At 36.6% G+C, this 18,567-nt stretch overlaps 3 protein-coding genes across 4 annotated transcripts; all 3 read left to right on the forward strand.

Moving 5' to 3' along the window:
• The first annotated feature begins 85 nt into the window (after positions 1-85).
• tekt2 (tektin 2 (testicular)) lies at positions 86-14,416 on the forward strand. 2 transcript variants are annotated; one of them, XM_082185755.1, is made up of 11 exons: positions 86-475; positions 1,578-1,745; positions 3,526-3,651; positions 4,670-4,875; positions 7,174-7,317; positions 8,550-8,664; positions 8,810-8,917; positions 9,507-9,650; positions 10,980-11,059; positions 11,150-11,380; positions 14,308-14,416. In XM_082185755.1, exons 2-10 carry the CDS (start codon positions 1,590-1,592, stop codon positions 11,346-11,348), a joined length of 1,278 nt encoding a protein of 425 aa, XP_082041881.1. In that variant the 5' UTR covers positions 86-475; positions 1,578-1,589; the 3' UTR covers positions 11,349-11,380; positions 14,308-14,416. The 2 variants fall into 2 exon arrangements, with proteins under 2 accessions (XP_082041881.1, XP_082041880.1); XM_082185754.1 differs by lacking the exon at positions 14,308-14,416 and having other exon boundaries at positions 11,150-13,665.
• Positions 14,417-14,455: 39 nt separating this feature from the next.
• On the forward strand, positions 14,456-17,445 carry LOC309510835 (free fatty acid receptor 3). The gene is made up of 3 exons (XM_082185760.1): positions 14,456-16,157; positions 17,150-17,235; positions 17,335-17,445. The coding sequence occupies exon 1, from the start codon at positions 14,457-14,459 to the stop codon at positions 15,486-15,488; it is 1,032 nt and encodes a 343-aa protein (XP_082041886.1). The 5' UTR covers position 14,456; the 3' UTR covers positions 15,489-16,157; positions 17,150-17,235; positions 17,335-17,445.
• On the forward strand, positions 17,016-18,426 carry LOC309510738 (free fatty acid receptor 3; the record flags this gene model as incomplete). The annotated part of the gene is given in 3 exon segments (XM_082185605.1): positions 17,016-17,033; positions 17,547-18,392; positions 18,394-18,426. Coding segments are annotated over 3 exon segments (897 nt in total).
• Positions 18,427-18,567: the final 141 nt, after the last annotated feature.

Here is an 18,567-nt window from a genome sequence, read left to right on the forward strand (position 1 = left end):
GGTTAAAAAATATTCTCGAAATGTTGGCAAAAAAATAATTGTCTTTTTTATTTTATTTTTTATTTCTATACATTTTCTAACAAAACATGTGAAAAATGCAAAAAAAAAGTGTGTGGTAACTTCATAGACGGGTAACTTGCCACGGCGTTTTTGAGGTGTTCTGGGTGTTTTTCTTAAGCGTTGCTGTTCTACGGCGTTCACATCGGACCAAACTCCCAAGTGATATTCGGTTCCATTTGCGATTCGGCAAAAGCACTTATTACTTGCAATAGCTGAGACGAGTGGTCGTAGAGTATGTTACGGTCATATGATGACACTGGCTCATCTTGAGTGAGTAATTGTTGAGCGTTACTATGCTATTTAAATTATTAAAAGAGCTGCGGTTGTGTCGCCCCGTTACCATGAGACCCGCTTACTGTGTTCCTGCACTCACAACAGCAGACAAACAGCACTCCTGAAAGTTTCATCCGTCTCGGTAAGTCAGATAAATGTTTGTGGCGGCTTACAAATGACATGTTGCCTATTCACTTTTTTTTTTCTCCAAGATTTTAACTATGAAGTCAAATGTTCATATTTTAGGTGCTGAATTCCAAGGTCTCCACCTAACTTTTTTCTTTGCAGTTTGCTGTGTGACAGTTCGATCTTTAAAAAGTACAAATATTCAATAGTCTCTCAATTACGAGATCATGCAAAGTAAAAGACGTTAGATGAAGTAGACTATATATCATGTCACTTCAGGACACATCTTGAAATCATTATGATTATAATCTGTTTTTAGCCTATATCTATATATAATCTAAAATGTGACACTGAAGACTGGAGTAATGGCTGATGAATTCAGCTTTGCATCACAGAAAATAATTATTTTTTAAAGTATATTCAAATAGAAAACCATTATTTTAAATTGTAATAATAATTCACAATATTAGGCAATTTTTTCTGTATTTTTGATGAAATAAATGCAGGCTTGATGAGCAAGCCTTCTTTTGAAAAGCTTCTTCTTTCAATAACATGCAAAATAGTAATGTTTCCAAACTTTTGACCGGCTTATTTATAAATGTATTGCTGTAAAAAAAAAAAAAATACCACCAGTTTCACAACATTTTTATTATCATACACATACTTATCACAAAAAAATAAACAGTTAAATAGGAAAACAATATGTGGATGTACATTTGTAAAGACAGGAGAAGATAAAAACAAAATATTGGAGAAAAAAAGAATTTGGTGAATATTAAAGTCTTTATTTAGTGCTTTTTGAAAAGCACAAAGAGCGGGGTCATGAATTTATAGGTAACTTGTAATGCCTGTTGGTTTTGGTGACCCTGATATATGTCTGAAGCCGTTTATATAAAACCAAAATGTTTAGATTTCACCAGTGAATTTGATAAACATTTCTGACATTTTGTCCAATAATAATAATAATTTAAACTATACATTTTATTAATGTATTTCATGCATGAATAACATCAGAATGGTAAAACACAAACAGAACCTTTAGATTCAGATGGTTAACCATTTGCCTGTTTGCCAGAACAACTTCTTTTGTGTTTGTCATCTTGTTTCTATGGGACCAGATACCAGCAAACATGGCCACCCTGAGCTCGAAGCCAAGCTTGCGTTACAGTGTGTCTGACTGGGCAACTAGCAATAAACAGATCTCAGATGCTGCTGAGCACAAGCGCAGTATTTCACACGAGATACGGCAGGCAGCAAGAGATCTGCGTAATGACACGGCCAATAAGGTAATGCATTAAAGATCAGGGTGGGAAGTTGTTTGAGAGGTAAACATTTTTTACTTTATTTTAAGGTCACATAGTTACATTGTACTTACTCAAATAAGGACTAATATTAATTAACTACATGCACTTATTACTATATTACAATTAGGGTTTGGTTTAGGGTTAGTTACTTGTAATTATGCATAATTTACTGTTAATACTATAGTGAGTACATGAATGAATGAATGAATGAATAGTTTTTATTATGAATGAATAGTTTTTATTATTGTGTCTTGCATACTACTGTATGCCCAGCCCTAATGGGCTTGTAAGACACCAATATCACCAACAAAAAACCAGTTGTAAGTAACCAGTACATGTAATGTGTAACTACATAACCTTAAAATAAAGTGTTACCAAAATTACCACTAATTACCACTTTATTTTACAGTGTCCCTGTTAAACATCTCACATTTACTTACTATAGTAATAACAGTAAATTATGCTTAATTACAAGCAACTACTTAACCAAACCCTAACCCTAATTATGCCAAAAGTGTTCATTAAAGCCCCCCTGTGGTGAAAATCAAGTTTTTAATTTTGTTCATTATGGAAGCATATCGGTAGCAATATTCAATTTGAAATGTAATATGCAAATGACAATGCAATATGTAAAATGACAATGCAATATGTAAAATGGAAATGCATTTCTGTATTTAAATTGACATTTTCCATTACATTTGGGCAACGTTTGGTGCAAAATGAAAATGAAAATTCTGTTATATAATTTACATTTGCCATTTCATGCACTAGTTTTAATATGTAAATTGAATACATATTTTAACGCTTTATAAGTTGCAAAATGAAAATGAAAATGTATTACAGAAATTATTAGATATGTTTAACATGTTCAACAAAAAAATTAGCAAAATGATCATTTAAATGTAATTTTTCTTAATTGCATTTACACTCACAGTTAAGACACTTGTAATTGCATTTTCATTAAATGTCCCGCAATGAATGTATTAAAATTCAATGTTCAAATTGAAAATGCATTCCGAGCCGAGCCCGCCCCCTCCCACCCTGTCAATCACTGCGGGAAGTTTTAATTTTGCAACTTATAAAGCGTTAAAATATGTATTCAATTTACATAATGAAACTAGTGTATGAAATGGCAAATGTAAATTATATAATACAATTTTCATTTTGCACCAAACGTTGCACAAATGTAATGGAAAACTTAAATTTAATTGCAGAAATGCATTGCCATTTTACATATTGTATTGTCATTTTGCATATTACTTTTCAAATTGAAAATTGCTACCCATATGCTTCCATAGTTTATATGCCTATGTGGTGTTTTTAATGTGCTTTAAGACAAATCATGTGCAAATTCATAAGTCAACACCATTGCTGAGTATTTTCTCCTTAAAACTGCAGTGAACCAAAGACGCAGTTTGAAATCGCTGGTGTTTCTAACGTCACAAACTACCTTGTAACCAATCACGTCAATATGTGATCATCAATGTGTGGATCTCTGAGCTGGTGTGAGCGAGTGGAGGCAGGGCCAATTTCCATATTCATAGAACCGCATACTAAATGAGGCAGGGGTGTAGTTACATTCAAGCTATTTTAAGGAAAAAAACCGCTTAAATATGTAATTTTGGTATAAAATGATAAAATGATTGACTACAGGGGGGCTTTAATATTACTCAGTGCTTAAATATATAATTACACTGTAACAAAGACAACTTAAAATAAAGTTTAACCAACAAATTCTATGTTGTTTTTCTCACTTGATCAGACGAACTGGCAAGAGTATGACAGCAGCCGGCGACTGAGTGACAGAATCAATGACGTCGCACGCTGGAAGGAGAATCTGAAAGTCTGTGCACAGGAAGTGGATACAGAAATGGACGCACTAACCCTGGTGATTAATGTGTCCCTAAAAACGTATTTTTTTCTATCTCTTGAAGTTATCTAATATGGCAAACTGTTTTGACTTTTATTCATTCCAAGGAAATGAGTTCTTGATATCAACAATTCAGTTTTCAGTAGTTAAAATATTTATATCAGGAATTAGAGGTCTACGAGTAACAATGGCAGTTTTTGAAATCAGGAATTACATTTCCATTGCACTGTGAAAAAAATAAATAAAAATTTGTTGCCTAAATTGTATAATCACCTTGGTTGTTTTAAGTCATTTCAACTTAAATTACATTACATTTTTTTTTTAATTTTTACAAAATGGCTTAGCTAATTTTTATGAGTTAAAGCGATGTAAAAGATGTTTTTATATCAAACTTATGTTATTGATCATATAATGTTTTACAGTATAGTAAAAATTTTAATTCTTGATATCCACAATGACGTCATCACTCGCAGAAATAAGAATTCTTGCAAGAATTAAATTTCAACTAAAAACTATAATTCTTCATATCTGTAATTGTATTTTCCCTAGTTAAATGTTACCTTAGACTGCCATTCAAATTCAATTGTTGATATCAAGAATTGATTTCTTACTAGTTGAAATTCCAATTTCACATAATCAGAAATACAATTCTTACCAGTAAAAATCATCATTTTTGATCTCAAGAATTACGTGGTTACTAGTACAAATGTCTTGCATAATCTTAAGTATCAGACATACCTGAATGTCTTTACAACATTGAAAAAATTTTGGTGAAAATGTAGAAACAATTTTCATTCAGAAATTGCTGTAAAGAAACATCAAGTAACACATTGAATTAAACATGAAACTCTGAAATAGTCTTTTCTTGTAAAATGTACTCCAATAAAAGTTTTTTTTTACGGTGAAGAAATGTATTGTAAAAAAATATATAATGCAAAATACATAAATAATGCAATGTAAGAAAAATGTGTCTTCTAAAAAGACCAAAAAAAAAGAAATCTCAAGTGTATTCATGAAGCCATAAATCATTGCTAAGTCCAAGGAGGAGACAGAACGAGCCCTTGCAGCCACTGTTCTGCCACTTGAAGTCACTGTGGAGTGCTTGACCCTGAGGGAAGGTCGTCGTGGCAAGGAGCTGGTCAGTGACCCTGTAGAAGCTGAACTTAAGAAGGAAGTAGAGGTGATTGATGGAGCACAACGCAGCCTTCAGCAGTGCATCGATCAGGCCTTTGAACAGCTGTGGTAAGTATAGTACATACATCCAGATGGATATTAATTATTTTGAAGCACTCAATAGCAATCTGTTTTGCTTGTTTTTGTATGACCGTGGTCAGAATGATTTGCCCCTTTGGTAAATATGATCAAAGATGGCTGTAAAAAATAAATCTGCATTGTACACTCACCTAAAGGATTATTAGGAACACCTGTTCAATTTCTCATTAATGCAATTATCTAATCAACCAATCACATGGCAGTTGCTTCAATGCATTTAGGGGTGTGGTCCTGGTCAAGACAATCTCCTGAACTCCAAACTGAATGTCAGAATGGGAAAGAAAGGTGATTTAAGCAATTTTGAGCGTGGTATGGTTGTTGGTGCCAGACGGGCCGGTCTGAGTATTTCACAATCTGCTCAGTTACTGGGATTTTCACGCACATCCATTTCTAGGGTTTACAAAGAATGGTGTGAAAAGGGAAAAACATCCAATATGCGGCAGTCCTGTGGGCGAAAATGCCTTGTTGATGCTAGAGGTCAGAGGAGAATGGGCCGACTGATTCAAGCTGATAGAAGAGCAACTTTGACTGAAATAACCACTCGTTACAACCGAGGTATGCAGCAAAGCATTTGTGAAGCCACAACACGCACAACCTTGAGGCGGATGGGCTACAACAGCAGAAGACCCCACCGGGTACCACTCATCTCCACTACAAATAGGAAAAAGAGGCTACAATTTGCACGAGCTCACCAAAATTGGACAGTTGAAGACTGGAAAAATGTTGCCTGGTCTGATGAGTCTCGATTTCTGTTGAGACATTCAGATGGTAGAGTCAGAATTTGGCGTAAACAGAATGAGAACATGGATCCATCATGCCTTGTTACCACTGTGCAGGCTGGTGGTGGTGGTGTAATGGTGTGGGGGATGTTTTCTTGGCACACTTTAGGCCCCTTAGTGCCAATTGGGCATCGTTTAAATGCCACGGCCTACCTGAGCATTGTTTCTGACCATGTCCATCCCTTTATGACCACCATGTACCCATCCTCTGATGGCTACTTCCAGCTGGATAATATACCATGTCACAAAGCTCGAATCATTTCAAATTGGTTTCTTGAACATGACAATGAGTTCACTGTACTAAAATGGCCCCCACAGTCACCAGATCTCAACCCAATAGAGCATCTTTGGGATGTGGTGGAACGGGAGCTTCGTGCCCTGGATGTGCATCCCACAAATCTCCATCAACTGCAAGATGCTATCCTATCAATATGGGCCAACATTTCTAAAGAATGCTTTCAGCACCTTGTTGAATCAATGCCACGTAGAATTAAGGCAGTTCTGAAGGCGAAAGGGGGTCAAACACAGTATTAGTATGGTGTTCCTAATAATCCTTTAGGTGAGTGTATATCCTTTTGATATTTTATTTAAAAGAAAATGCAAAAATCTAACCTTTTATTGAAGTAAAAGAATAGAAAGTGGGGGGAAAATCACATTATGAAATAAATGTTTTTCTCCAAAACACATTGGGAACAATTATTTACCCCTTTTTTTTTTTTACATACTTTTTGCAACCTCCTTTTTCCAAGATAACAGCTCTGAGTCTTCTCCTATAATGCCTGATGAGTTTGGAGAACACCTGACAAGAGATCAGAGACCATTCCTCCACACAGAATCTCTCCAGATCCTTCAGATTCCCAGATCCATGTTGGCGCTTCTTCTCTTCAGTTCAGCCCACTCATTTTCTATTGGGTTCAGGTCTGGGGACTGGGATGGCCATTGCAGATGCTTGGTTTTGTGCTCAGTGACACATTTTTGTTTTGATTTTGATGTTTGTTTTTGGATCACTGTCCTGTTGAAAGAACCAAACATGGGCCCGTTATAAGATTTCTAGCAGAGGTTGTCAGGTTTAGATTTTTATCTGTTGGTATTTGATCTAATCCATGATGCCATGTATCTGAACAACATGTCCAGGACCTCTGGTAGAAAATTAGGCCCACATCATTAAAGATACAGCAGAGTATTTCATTTTACACATGGGGTACTTTTTTATCCCTGTATGAACCAAACCCATATTAAGTGTTTGCTGCCAAAAAAGCTTTTTTTGTTTTGTTTCATTTGACCAGAAAAGGTTCGATTTTCGTATTAAAAAAAAAATATATATATCAAAAGGATCAACAATGCAGAATAATTTTTTACAGCCATCTTTGATCATATTTACCAAGGGGGCAAATAATTCTGACCAGCACTGTACATCATATCTCACTTGATATTTGCCTGTTGATATGATGAAGATTAGGTGGTTTCTAATCTCGGCAGATCTTCTCAGTCGTCTACAGGAAGCACGGCAACAGCTGACCATTGACCTTCAGGATAAAATAGAGGCGCTCGATGTGGACATGTCATGCTTGTCTCTCACTATACGGTCACCTGAGATCTCCCTGAAGCCCAACCCCTCAAGGGTGCCCCCCGGGTGAGTAAATGTGCTATCTTGGTATAATAATAATAATAATGCCCAGAGACTATATTATAGGACAAGAAGGGACCTCAAATAGGTATGTAGTTTAAAGTCGGCATAAAAAGGAAGTTGTGATAGTCGTTTCTTCCTGTTGTGACTAATACCCGAGTGAAAGAGGTTCTCGAACAAGAAAAATGTATTGGTGGGTTTGATTTAGTCCGTCAGGAATCGATTGCATCGTTGTGGTTTTCTATTGGTCGATTTCATGTGAATGACAGGTTGTCCCGCCCCCGCACCAGAAAACGACATCAGAGAAGAGAGATATGATGCTGCAAGAGGGAGGGGAAGTTATTTTGAATAAAGATTACGAGGGCACGTGAATTTTAAGAAAATAATGATGTGCACATACATCATTTATAATAAAAATTGCAATTTTGTTGACTTTAAATCTCCATTTTTAAATAAATAAACATCAATCCTCTATGAAAATAAAATGTAATTATTATTATTATTTAAATTATGATGTCATTAAATAAAAAAATCTGTACTGTTTTTATATTTTAACATACTTAAACTTAAAAATAAATCACTTAAACATGGTCAATATATATTTTCCAAATATTAGTAATTTGTAGTTTTTTGCAATTTGATGATGACAAAAAATAAACTATGTACTATTAAATTGTAAATATGATACATTGTAAGCAATAAGGTACGAGAGGCCTTACTGTATCGTGAATAAGTCACGGCTCAAGGGTGTTGTTAGGCACAATGCGAAGCAGTGTTATTTATTCTTCACGATATAGCACTAGCCTCGAGCACCTTATTGCTTTTATAAAACGGTCACCACACAATACAAATATTAAAGCGGAAAAAATGGAACGTTATCTATGCAACTTTCATGGAGTAAAATCACTAAAAGCCCTCCTTCCGCTGGAAAAAATTGTCCCTGGCCGTTGAACGTCCAGCACCTCTCAATAATATAACACAGCTATTGACCAATCAGAATCAAGGATTGGAACTAACTGTTTTATAAAATATTCTAAAATAAATATAAATGGTTACGAGCAAAGAAGGAAAACCATTTGAAATATAATATAATATAATATAATATAATATAATATAATATAATATAATATAATATAATATAATATAATATAATATAATATAATATAATATAATATAATATAATATAATATAATATAATATAATACAATAATATACTATTGTGTCCACTTTGTTTGCAGTTCCACAACTCCTCAGCAGTGGGAGCAGTTCAGCCGATACAATGTTACTCGAGCCAAAGAAGAGATGCAGGCCTCTGTGCAGATAAGAGAGAATAACAGCATCACAAGAGCACAGGTGCAACACCTGGACTACAGATTTAATCGTTTAGTGTATTTAAAAGCTCGATTTAAAATATTCAAGGAACTTATTGACTTGTAGTTGAACAACAGTATTTAGTATGATCACCATTTACTACATTTACATGCCTCTTCTCTCTTAGGTGCAGAATGAGCTGGAAGCCCAACGAATGGCCGTGGAGTTTGCTCTCCGTAAGCGAACTCACCACCAGGAACAAGCCCATCATGAAATGCAATGGCAGCTGAAAACTGTAAGGCTTCATCCTTATTCTCTCCCTGTTTTTTATATTTTTCTGGTGGTTTAGATTAGAATATGCAATGAAACACAAAGCAGCTTGGCCACAGCATACTAACCTCATATGAACTGTCATACAAAGTAATAATTGATTAAAGAAAGTGCTTTACACTCAATTGAAATGTGAATGTGGAAGTTCAGTAATGCAATATAGGTTAGTTGGTCATTATTCCCAAACAAACCCCACAGGATGATAAAGTGAGGCGTCAGCCTGAGTTTATTTTGCGATAATGACCAGCTGACTGCAAAATATTGTCTTATTATATGACTTCCCACCAAAAAAATCAATACATGGACATTGATTTGAGTGTATACTATTTGATTATGTGAGAAGACAGACTGTGGCGTGATATGCGCGACATGATCTAGCACAGTGTTGGAAATTGGTTGTTAGGGACAATATAGGCAATTATTCCAAAATATCTGATAGCAGAATGATGCGATTGATCAATCAGAAACAAGTATTCCAGATTGCCATGTGGTAATGGATGAATGGAATGAATAGGGCATTTTTCTTTCCTCCAATTTGTCCCACTGTCTCTCAGACTCAAGATGAGATTGCTGAGCTGGAGAGGGACATTAGTGGCCTGGAGGAGGACATGCATGCCAAGATGGCTCCTCTAAAGCTGGTCCACACACGTCTGGAGAACAGGATAAAGAGGCCCGGCATGGACCTGTGCCGAGATGAGGTAAACTCCACAACCAATTGAGTGGAAACCCACATAAATGTCAATATGTGGTGATTTATGAAGTACAACCAACAGTCACAGAACAACCCTCATCCTTCCTTCGGGTCATTTTGACCCGAAACTCATATTTTTTATTATTTTTTTATTACATTGAGTGTTCATCGGAGTGGTCCAAGACCCTGGACTGTTGTTGCACTTGAACCATGAATACACACACACACACACACACACACAAAATTGACTGGATTCGAGGAGTTTTGTGGTTGAAATTGAAAAAAGTAACAAATCCTTCCCTCGCGGATCAATTTAGGAATGAATGGAATGCGAGGAATGCTTCAGTACACATAGAAAAACTTAAAAATGCTACAACTTTACCAAAAAATTATTTTATAATGTCTACATGTGTATCTGAATGCATACTGAAGTGAACTGATTTTAGGACCCAACGAAATGTAGAGCTATAAGGCCATCTAATGGCAAGAGTCATGAAATATCATGTTATATAATTTTTTTCCCACAAGAGGTCGGCAAAGACACCCAATGTTTTCAAAGATATTTTGTGCTAAATTAAAAGGGTTATGTATGAAATTCTGATTTATTTTGAATTTAAGTTAAATGAATGTGATGAATGTGCTTAAATGATTATTTATTTATAATTTATTGATAACATCTAGTAATTTAAACGTTAATAGAATAAAAAAATGGCCAAAATATTATCAAAATGAAATAAGCTTTCTTAAAGGAAATGAAAAAAAGAAACCAAAACAAAAAAAGTATAATTTTTGCAGCAAATCCATTGCAAAACCTTTCGCACTAACACAAAACACCTGAACGTGTGGATTCCTATTGAAATGACTATGTTGGCTGCGAAAATTCTGTGAACAGCTCAAACCATGAAATTCCTGATCGCATGGATCCACCTTATTTTGCACTGCGAAGTATTTTCTGTGAATATGTGGACCTTCCGATTTATAATCTGCAATAGATAAATTACTATAAATAACAGTGCAGTGAACAGTAAATCTATCTTCGCTACAAATCACTGAGTTTATGAATATGATAATAAATTAATAAGAAATACCAGTTTGCAATATCAAGCAGCATAACGGGCTGTTTTTGTACAGCTAAAATATCTGGGATGACACTGGAACCCTCTCGCAATCAAGTTACAAATGGCCACGCTTGCAGTAAATCAGATTGCACTTCATGTCATCTGCAATGATGCATGACCTTTGTTCTAGTTAATTAATATCACCCTCTGAAAAACAAACACAATCCATCTTAATCTGCTGTGTTTTGATTGGTTATCTCATAACTTATTCCTCCCAGGTACAGTTTGGTTTGGTGGATGAAGCCAAGCAACTGGAAGCCGCCATTCTAGCACTGAAACAGAAGCTAGCACAGGCCCAGTGAGTCCAATTCCTCCTTTCATTTATATAAATAATGCAAATTCAAACGGAATCTGAACATCTTTGATACTGTGTTTTGTCCATGACCAGGCACTCTCTGCAGTCTCTTAAGCAGCACGAAGCTCAAATGATAGAGGATCTGTCTCGTAAGCAGGATGCCCTGTCGTTGGAGCAGCGCAGCAGCCAGACCCGCCAGCACCTGACTCTGGGGGTCCAGACTGAGGGTCTGCGTTCAGCTGTGGTGCCGCTCACCAACTCTAGTGGCAGATTCAAGCTGGACCTCGCTTGAGTCGCCGTCCTGAATCTTACCCCATACTTAAGGTGCGGTCACATTTACCCTTGCTCAGTGAAATTTCACAGGCGAATTCCAGTTATCCCAATAGGAATTTGCGTTTCACGAAATGCAGATTTCGCTCGTGTAAGTCACGCAAATTCACTACATTTACAAACAGAAAGCTGTTTGGTTTGAAAGTGACGTCTGTGTGAGCTGTGCTTCTTACATCTCTACGCAACTGACAATGGACGCCTGCGAAATGTTGCTGAAATTTCGCAAATGTGACTGCAACTTTAATATAAAGCATCATTCAGACTGTCAGTCCAAATCTGAATAGAACAAAAATCACATGAAATTATATTTTTACGAATCCGTTTTAAGCTACATTCATGTGTGCGCATTTCTGGAAATCCGTTTCAGTCTTACCGCTCTAATCGGATTTCGCATGGTTTGTGTGACTTTCTCACACTACGTAAAATGTAAATGTAAGTTGCTCCAGAAACAAGGTTGTGTTTATTCATATGCCGGTCGAGCTAAAAGATTACAATACAATGGAGACATGTTGAATTTTAAGACCGAGATGACAGCATGGAATAAAGCCGCGAAAACCACTCAAAAACTAGACTCCTACCTCTCTGCCACGGTAGCAACACATTTTCATATATAAGACAACATCTGTATTGCAAACCCCTCCACATTGCTGTTGTTGTTTTTGGCGTATGCCTACTAACGCAACGTCATTGCCATCGAAACCAATGCAGATATTCTGGAAGGCGAAAGAGAGCCACTGGACACACAAATCTGATTTGAACAGTCACGACTGCGTGGAGAGTCAATAAGTTAGATCTGGATACAAAAATGATCAGATTTGGACTGACAGTGTGAACATAGCCTGAGTCAGGTGTGTCAAACTCAGTTCTTGGAGGGCCACTGTCCAGCAGTTTGGCTCCAACCCTAATTAAACACACCTGAACCAGAAAATCAAGGATTACTAGAAACTTCCAGACAGGTGTTTTAGAGCTGGTTGGAGCAACACTGCTGGACAGTGGCCCTCCAGGAGCAGAGTTTGACACATGTGGTCTAAATTTAAAAGAGCCATATCATGAGAAATCAAATTTTACTTGATCAAAAACACAATTCAAAACTTCCTCATCAGTCCAATGGCTTGTTCGGAACTTCTGCAACTTTTTGGACGTCACACAGATGACCATATTGACACAGGATCATACACATGTATAAGTCAATGACAGCAGTTTGGTAATAGCCCAGTCCTGGTGAGGTAATAAAGAGGAAGTAGGGTAGATATTACATGTTTGGCAGACAGTTTAATCCAAAGCGGCTTACAGTGTGTTCAAAGGATACATTTTTTCAGTACTTGCATTCCTGGGCATCAAACTCAGAACCTTTGAGTCACCAGCACCAATTTTGCCACAGCCAGAGCTGCAAAAATGGCTAGTTTAATTGGTAAGAGAGAGGGTGGAAACTAGTCAGGGACAACTAAATAAGGTAAATCAATACAGTGAATAATTATTTGATAACCTAATGATTACATTTAAAAAAATAATGTGCTTGATTCTAGAATTTTACAAATTTCTATTTCCTCTTCTTTTGTCTTTACCAATCGTAAGACAATTATTTTTTAATTTTTTTATGTGGTAATGAGTTTTGAGTGTAGTATTTCAAACATTCATTTGATTTTATGATTAAGAGTGGAGCAACCTCAAATATAATACACACTAACAGGTTTTACTTGTATAAGGTTTATATTCTCGGCTCGCAAACCACATGTGGATCATATTGTTGTATTGTTAAATGGTCTTTTTGGTTTCACAGTCCTTTCCAACAATCCATCTGTCAACAGATTTTTATTTTATGTGAGGGAAGAGAAGCGTATGTCATATGAAAGGCTCCATTTAGACTGGACTTTGACTCTCAGTGATGAACGAGATAAAAGAATGGGTGACAGAAATCTACGCAAATCCATTGGTGAGGGTTTATCAATTCTGTTGAAGTTAATAGCTACACTAATGTCTCTAAATGGGACCATTTGAGTCTATGTGAAATAACGGGGAGGAAGATATTTCCCTACGAGTTTAAATGCATGGCAAATATTACAGAGCTCAAATCATGGTTGATCACATTTTGCTAAAGCGTGTGATCAGTTCATATTTAAATGCCATAATATAAAGACTAAGATGCTATGTTTGGTGTTACTATATATGTTTATACTATTTTCTGTTTATTGCTATTCTTGTAAACCTAAAATTGAGATTGTACTTTGTTGCTGAAACTTCCTGTTTTGTGTGTTTAAATACATAATTTGATGTGGTTAGGAGTGGGTGGTTTGAGTTTTTTCCCCTTTTTTTAATAACAAATATTTAGAATATACAAAATTCAGTTTTTAATAGTTTAGTTATATATATGTGTATATACCCACACACACACACACAAAGATAAAGATGCATGATATACAGCCTATACAGCCAGATCATGCTTAATAAACTGATCCAAAGGCTTTTTGCATGCCGCTATAAAAGCGTCAAGTTAATTCATTGTATGCAGTAGTCAATGCTGAATGATAAACCCCTAAACAGTCTCCTAGTGAGTTTACAGCTTTAATGGTTTAACCGTCCAGTTCATTTCATGTGACAGAGTCACGGCTGGATGGGCTAGGCTTCCTGTAAAGCCCAATTATTCTGAATCATTTCACTAAAGGGGCCTGATCTGACGTGTGCGCCAAGGGCAAATAAGGCAACATGAGACCATATAAATGCCATCTTGCTACATTAAGTACCCAACCCCTTGCCTCATATCAGACCAATTCAAGCTCTTATATGCACTAACCACCCATCTTACACCCCTCCCACGCCCCCTTTTTCTCCCCACCCTACTTTGTGCTTTCCAAATAAATACAAACTTCCATGCAAATACGAACTTCTTCATTGTCTTCATCTATTTATTTTTTCTCACACAGATTGGAAGGTGGTCAGCATTTTATTTGATTCAGGAACGGCAATTCTTCCACATGGAATAACGAGGGAATACTGGAGGCCAATGGAGAGCCTGTAAAAAGGAGGATCTGGTATTTGTTAATTGAGCAACAAATCTAGAAATTGATCTGACATGGAGCTGACTGCGCTCAGCTATGTCTCGATGTTGATCTACTTCTTCACCTTCTTGCTCGGACTTCCCGGCAACCTCCTCGTTCTTTTCGTGTACATCCGTAAGGCTCGAAAACACGGTGCCACTCCCAATGTAGTCTACGCTCTTAACCTGTGTGTGGCAAACCTCGCTCTAGTGTTGTGGATGCCAGTCAAAGTGGCCGAGACGCTGCTCCAGGGTTGGGCTCTTCCAGCTGCCATTTGTCCCATTTACAGCTTCTTTCTGTTCTCCTCGGTCTACGGTAGCAGTCTGATCCTCACAGCAGTCGTCGTGGGCCGTTACCTGAGCATCGCCTACCCCATAACTTACAAGCTCTACCGCCGGGCCCGTACTTCTTGCTTAGTGAGTGCCATCTTGTGGGTTTTAGTGCTCTTGCACTTGGGATTTGCTTATCTTGCCGAAGGAGGGGGACATTTTGTGTCTTTATCAGAGCATAATGTCTCTGCGTGCTATGAAAACTTCACCCAGAAGCAGTTGGATGTGCTAGTGCCTTTACGCCTAGAGATGGCACTGCTACTCTTCCTGGTGCCACTTGTTTTGTCAGCTTTCTGCACGCTGCGCTGCCTTGTGCTTGTCAGACACTCTTCTTTGCCCTCTGGTGGGAAAAGAAGGGTATTAGCCATTGCACTCTCTACATTAGTAGTATTTGTGGTCTGTTATGGACCCTACAATGTTTCCCACGTGGTTGGCTTTGTCTTGTACACTAATGTGGAGTGGAGAAGTGAAGCCATGCTTTCCAGCTCCTGCAATGTCTTTCTAGAGCCCGTGGTTATGTTGATGCTTTCGCCGTGGACGCCGAGGGATTTGGTTGACAGACTGTGCCGTAAGCGAAGAGACGAATCGTGCAAGTTGTGGCATCAGCATCACTGCAGTAGGGCTTCCAGGAACCCTCAAACAACAACTACACAGGCAATGTCAATAATAGGCCATGGAGAATCTAAAGATGACAGAGTAAGAGCAAACAAAGCAGACTCGTCCATAAAAGTGACCTGATTAGGGGACTGCCATACACTCATGGAGCAAATGAGAACATGGAATTTTTTTTTTATCTATGAGTCACCCAAACAGACCTATTTAGGGGAAGGATATGAGCCATAAGATAATGTTTTGGTGGTCATTAAAGATATTGGATGAGAAAGTGCACATTCTTTTATATAGTAGATCCATTGAACATGCAAAAAGATCTTAAGAAAATGTTAAATACTAATAATGAACCATGTACTTAATTTATACTATTCTGTGAAACTCTTATTCTGTAATTATTATTTCTACTATGATTAATAATGTGAATGTATATTATATTAAACAAGGGTACTGTATATATAAATTAAATTGCTCTTACATATTCTGGGATCATTTCATTTTCAGTGCAGTTTTGGGATATTATTAATTGTAAGTATGAAATTTAAGTATGTTGCCGTATGCAATATTATAAATATATCTTTAATATGTGCACCTGTGCATTTTACAGGTTTTACAGGCTTAACAAAACAAAACAAGTGTCCTCTATTTTCACATTACGGACTAACTGTGGATAAAAACCCATGTGACAGTTTGTGGTTTGCAATTAGGTACGTCCCTTGTGTGACATAATAAACCTGCATGTTAAAAGTTAGTACTTAAAACGAGAAGGAAACCTAAACCATATCCCGAAGAGTCTTGGTGAGTGTCTTTAAATATATTCAGATGTTTTAGAAAATATGTTGGACTGGAATACATCCATTTTACTTATCTGTTCTGTTGAAAGACTATAAAAACAGTAGTGATAACAGGCAAATTTTGATAGAAGTGCAATAATGTTACCCTGCTGATTTGCATGATTTTCTCACATTTTGCTTTCACATCAACTTTCACCATTAGGTTTCATTTTGTGTATGGGCATCAGAATATTATATGTATTATTAATTAAAATTGAATCTGAAGAATGCTAATTATTGTTCGCTTTTTGATTAACTCTCAACTACCAAAAACCCACAACTTTATATACCTAAACCTGATTTAACATTTTCATTTATCTAGTTTCATTTATATTTTTGTTTGCACTATGCGATTGATTTGTATTATCAGTACAGCATTTTTTTTTTCAAAAAGCTCTCAGTACTATTAAATCATTTTATGCAATAGTCATTTAAAATATATATAATAATAATAATAATAATACTTGTCATTCCCATCTTTTATTCTTTTAACAATATAGGACAAATTCTGATTAATATTTATGCTGCTCTTGCAAACAGTTCATAGTGATCAAAACACTTTGGGAACATTGACTATTAGGTCACTTTAAGCTGTTTTTGTGTAATTTTGGTTTGATCATTAAGATGATCACATTTCGGAAGAGTTACACAAAATGTGCACAAAGAATACAGGTTTGCAACAACATGAGTGTGAATAATAATAATAACAAAAAATCACTTTATTTCAGCCTCCAGACTTTAAGTAATTGCTCTTTTGCTGATCATAGATTATGGAACATAAACCAGTCTGATGCTGTGTATTTTATTAGTATTAGCTAGGCTAATGAGTATAGCCCTGAAGGTATGGACATAAAAAAAAAACGAGAAAAGAAAAAACAGTGGCTCAATTACAAACGCGTTTTCATAACATGATGAATGCAAATCATATACAGTGTGCTGTATATCCATGCTGTCCAGGTGGTTTGAGTGTCACGAAACTGCATATCAAAGGAGCCCGTTGTCTCTTGATTTCATCAAGACTGATAACAGAAAAATATATCTTGGTAAGTCACAAATTAAACCAAAACAGCTTTTTAGTATCTTTCAATATTGAAAAAAATGAAAGAATACATCTAAATAATAAGTGCATGTATATGTTACAGGTGGTGTCTTTAGAAGAACCTACAGGGTTGTTTACTAAAGTGAAGAACATCACCACAAGCCGACAACAATGTCAGAAGATCCATCTCCGACAGTGTTTCTTGCTATTTATAATTATTACACCAAATCATAACATTCAATACAATTGAAAACAGAAAAACAGACATAAAAACATAACTTAAGTAAAACAAAACCATCCTGACTCCCTCAATAGCTACTACAAACCCTGATTGGGTTTCCTAATAGTGTGTTGGCGTTCTGCTCATGCATTCGCAAGATTCGCAGTAAACCCATCCCCATTGACATATTCATGCTGAACCTCGCTATTTCGGACCTCATCCTCCTCACCTTCCTGCCCATCAAGATGAAAGAGGCCGCAGATAACATGGTTTGGAACATGCCCTTTTTTATGTGCCACTCCGATCTGTTTGTCTACTTGCTTCCCATCTATTCCAGCAGCCTGTTCTTGACGGCAATAAGTGCTGAGCGCTATGTGTGTATAGCGTTTCCAGTTAAGTATAGAAGTCCGAAGAGAATCATTTATACAATACCTATATGTGTTGCCATCTGGGTGCTTGTTGTAGCAAGTGCTACATTTGTTTACAAGACAGCATACACGGATTCTGGTGTAGCGGACAACACCACAAATCAGCAAACTCAGGTGATAGAACCTCAGAGATGTTACAGTGACATTACAGCGAAACAGCTCACAGAACTGTTTCCAGTGCTGCTGAGTATAGCAGTGGTGTTTTTCTTTCTACCCCTCATTACCTGCTGCTTCTGTTACATCAATTTCATTCGCATTTTGTTAAAGCTTCCACTCATCAAGCGAAAACGTAGACTCCGGGCAGTTGGAATGGCTCTGGGGACTCTCCTTGTGTTCGCCAGCAGTTTTGCACCCTACAATATATCACATTTAGTGGGCTACATCCAAAAAGAACATCCAAAGTGGAGCGCGACAGCTTTAATCCTGAGCACTATAAATGCATGTTATGATCCTATTATATTTTTCTGTATCTCTAAGGAGATGAGAAGTGCAATCAAAGTATGTGCTAAGGCTTTTTTTTCGGTTTTATGCCTATTTAAAGGGGTGACCTAATATAAAGGAATGAACATTTTTCCTTGATTCTTTAATATTAACCATTGCAATAAATGCACAGTGTATAAAGCTGTGATGAGAGCTTTTGATGCAATTTCTTTTCTCAGAATAAAACAAACACATTTTTCCTGGTTCA

The sequence above is a fragment of the Leuciscus leuciscus genome, assembly GCF_965113295.1.
Source record: "Leuciscus leuciscus genome assembly, chromosome: 12".
In the NCBI taxonomy this organism is placed as follows: Eukaryota; Metazoa; Chordata; class Actinopteri; order Cypriniformes; family Leuciscidae; genus Leuciscus; species Leuciscus leuciscus.

Coding starts and splice junctions, on each gene's coding strand:
- LOC309510835 (XM_082185760.1), top strand. CDS start 14,457: ATGGAGCTGACTGCGCTCAGCTATGTCTCGATGTTGATCTACTTCTTC.
- tekt2 (XM_082185755.1), top strand. CDS start 1,590: ATGGCCACCCTGAGCTCGAAGCCAAGCTTGCGTTACAGTGTGTCTGAC. Junction 9,651..10,979: donor TGGACCTGTGCCGAGATGAG/GTAAACTCCACA, acceptor TATTCCTCCCAG/GTACAGTTTGGTTTGGTGGA. Junction 11,060..11,149: donor CAGAAGCTAGCACAGGCCCA/GTGAGTCCAATT, acceptor GTCCATGACCAG/GCACTCTCTGCAGTCTCTTA.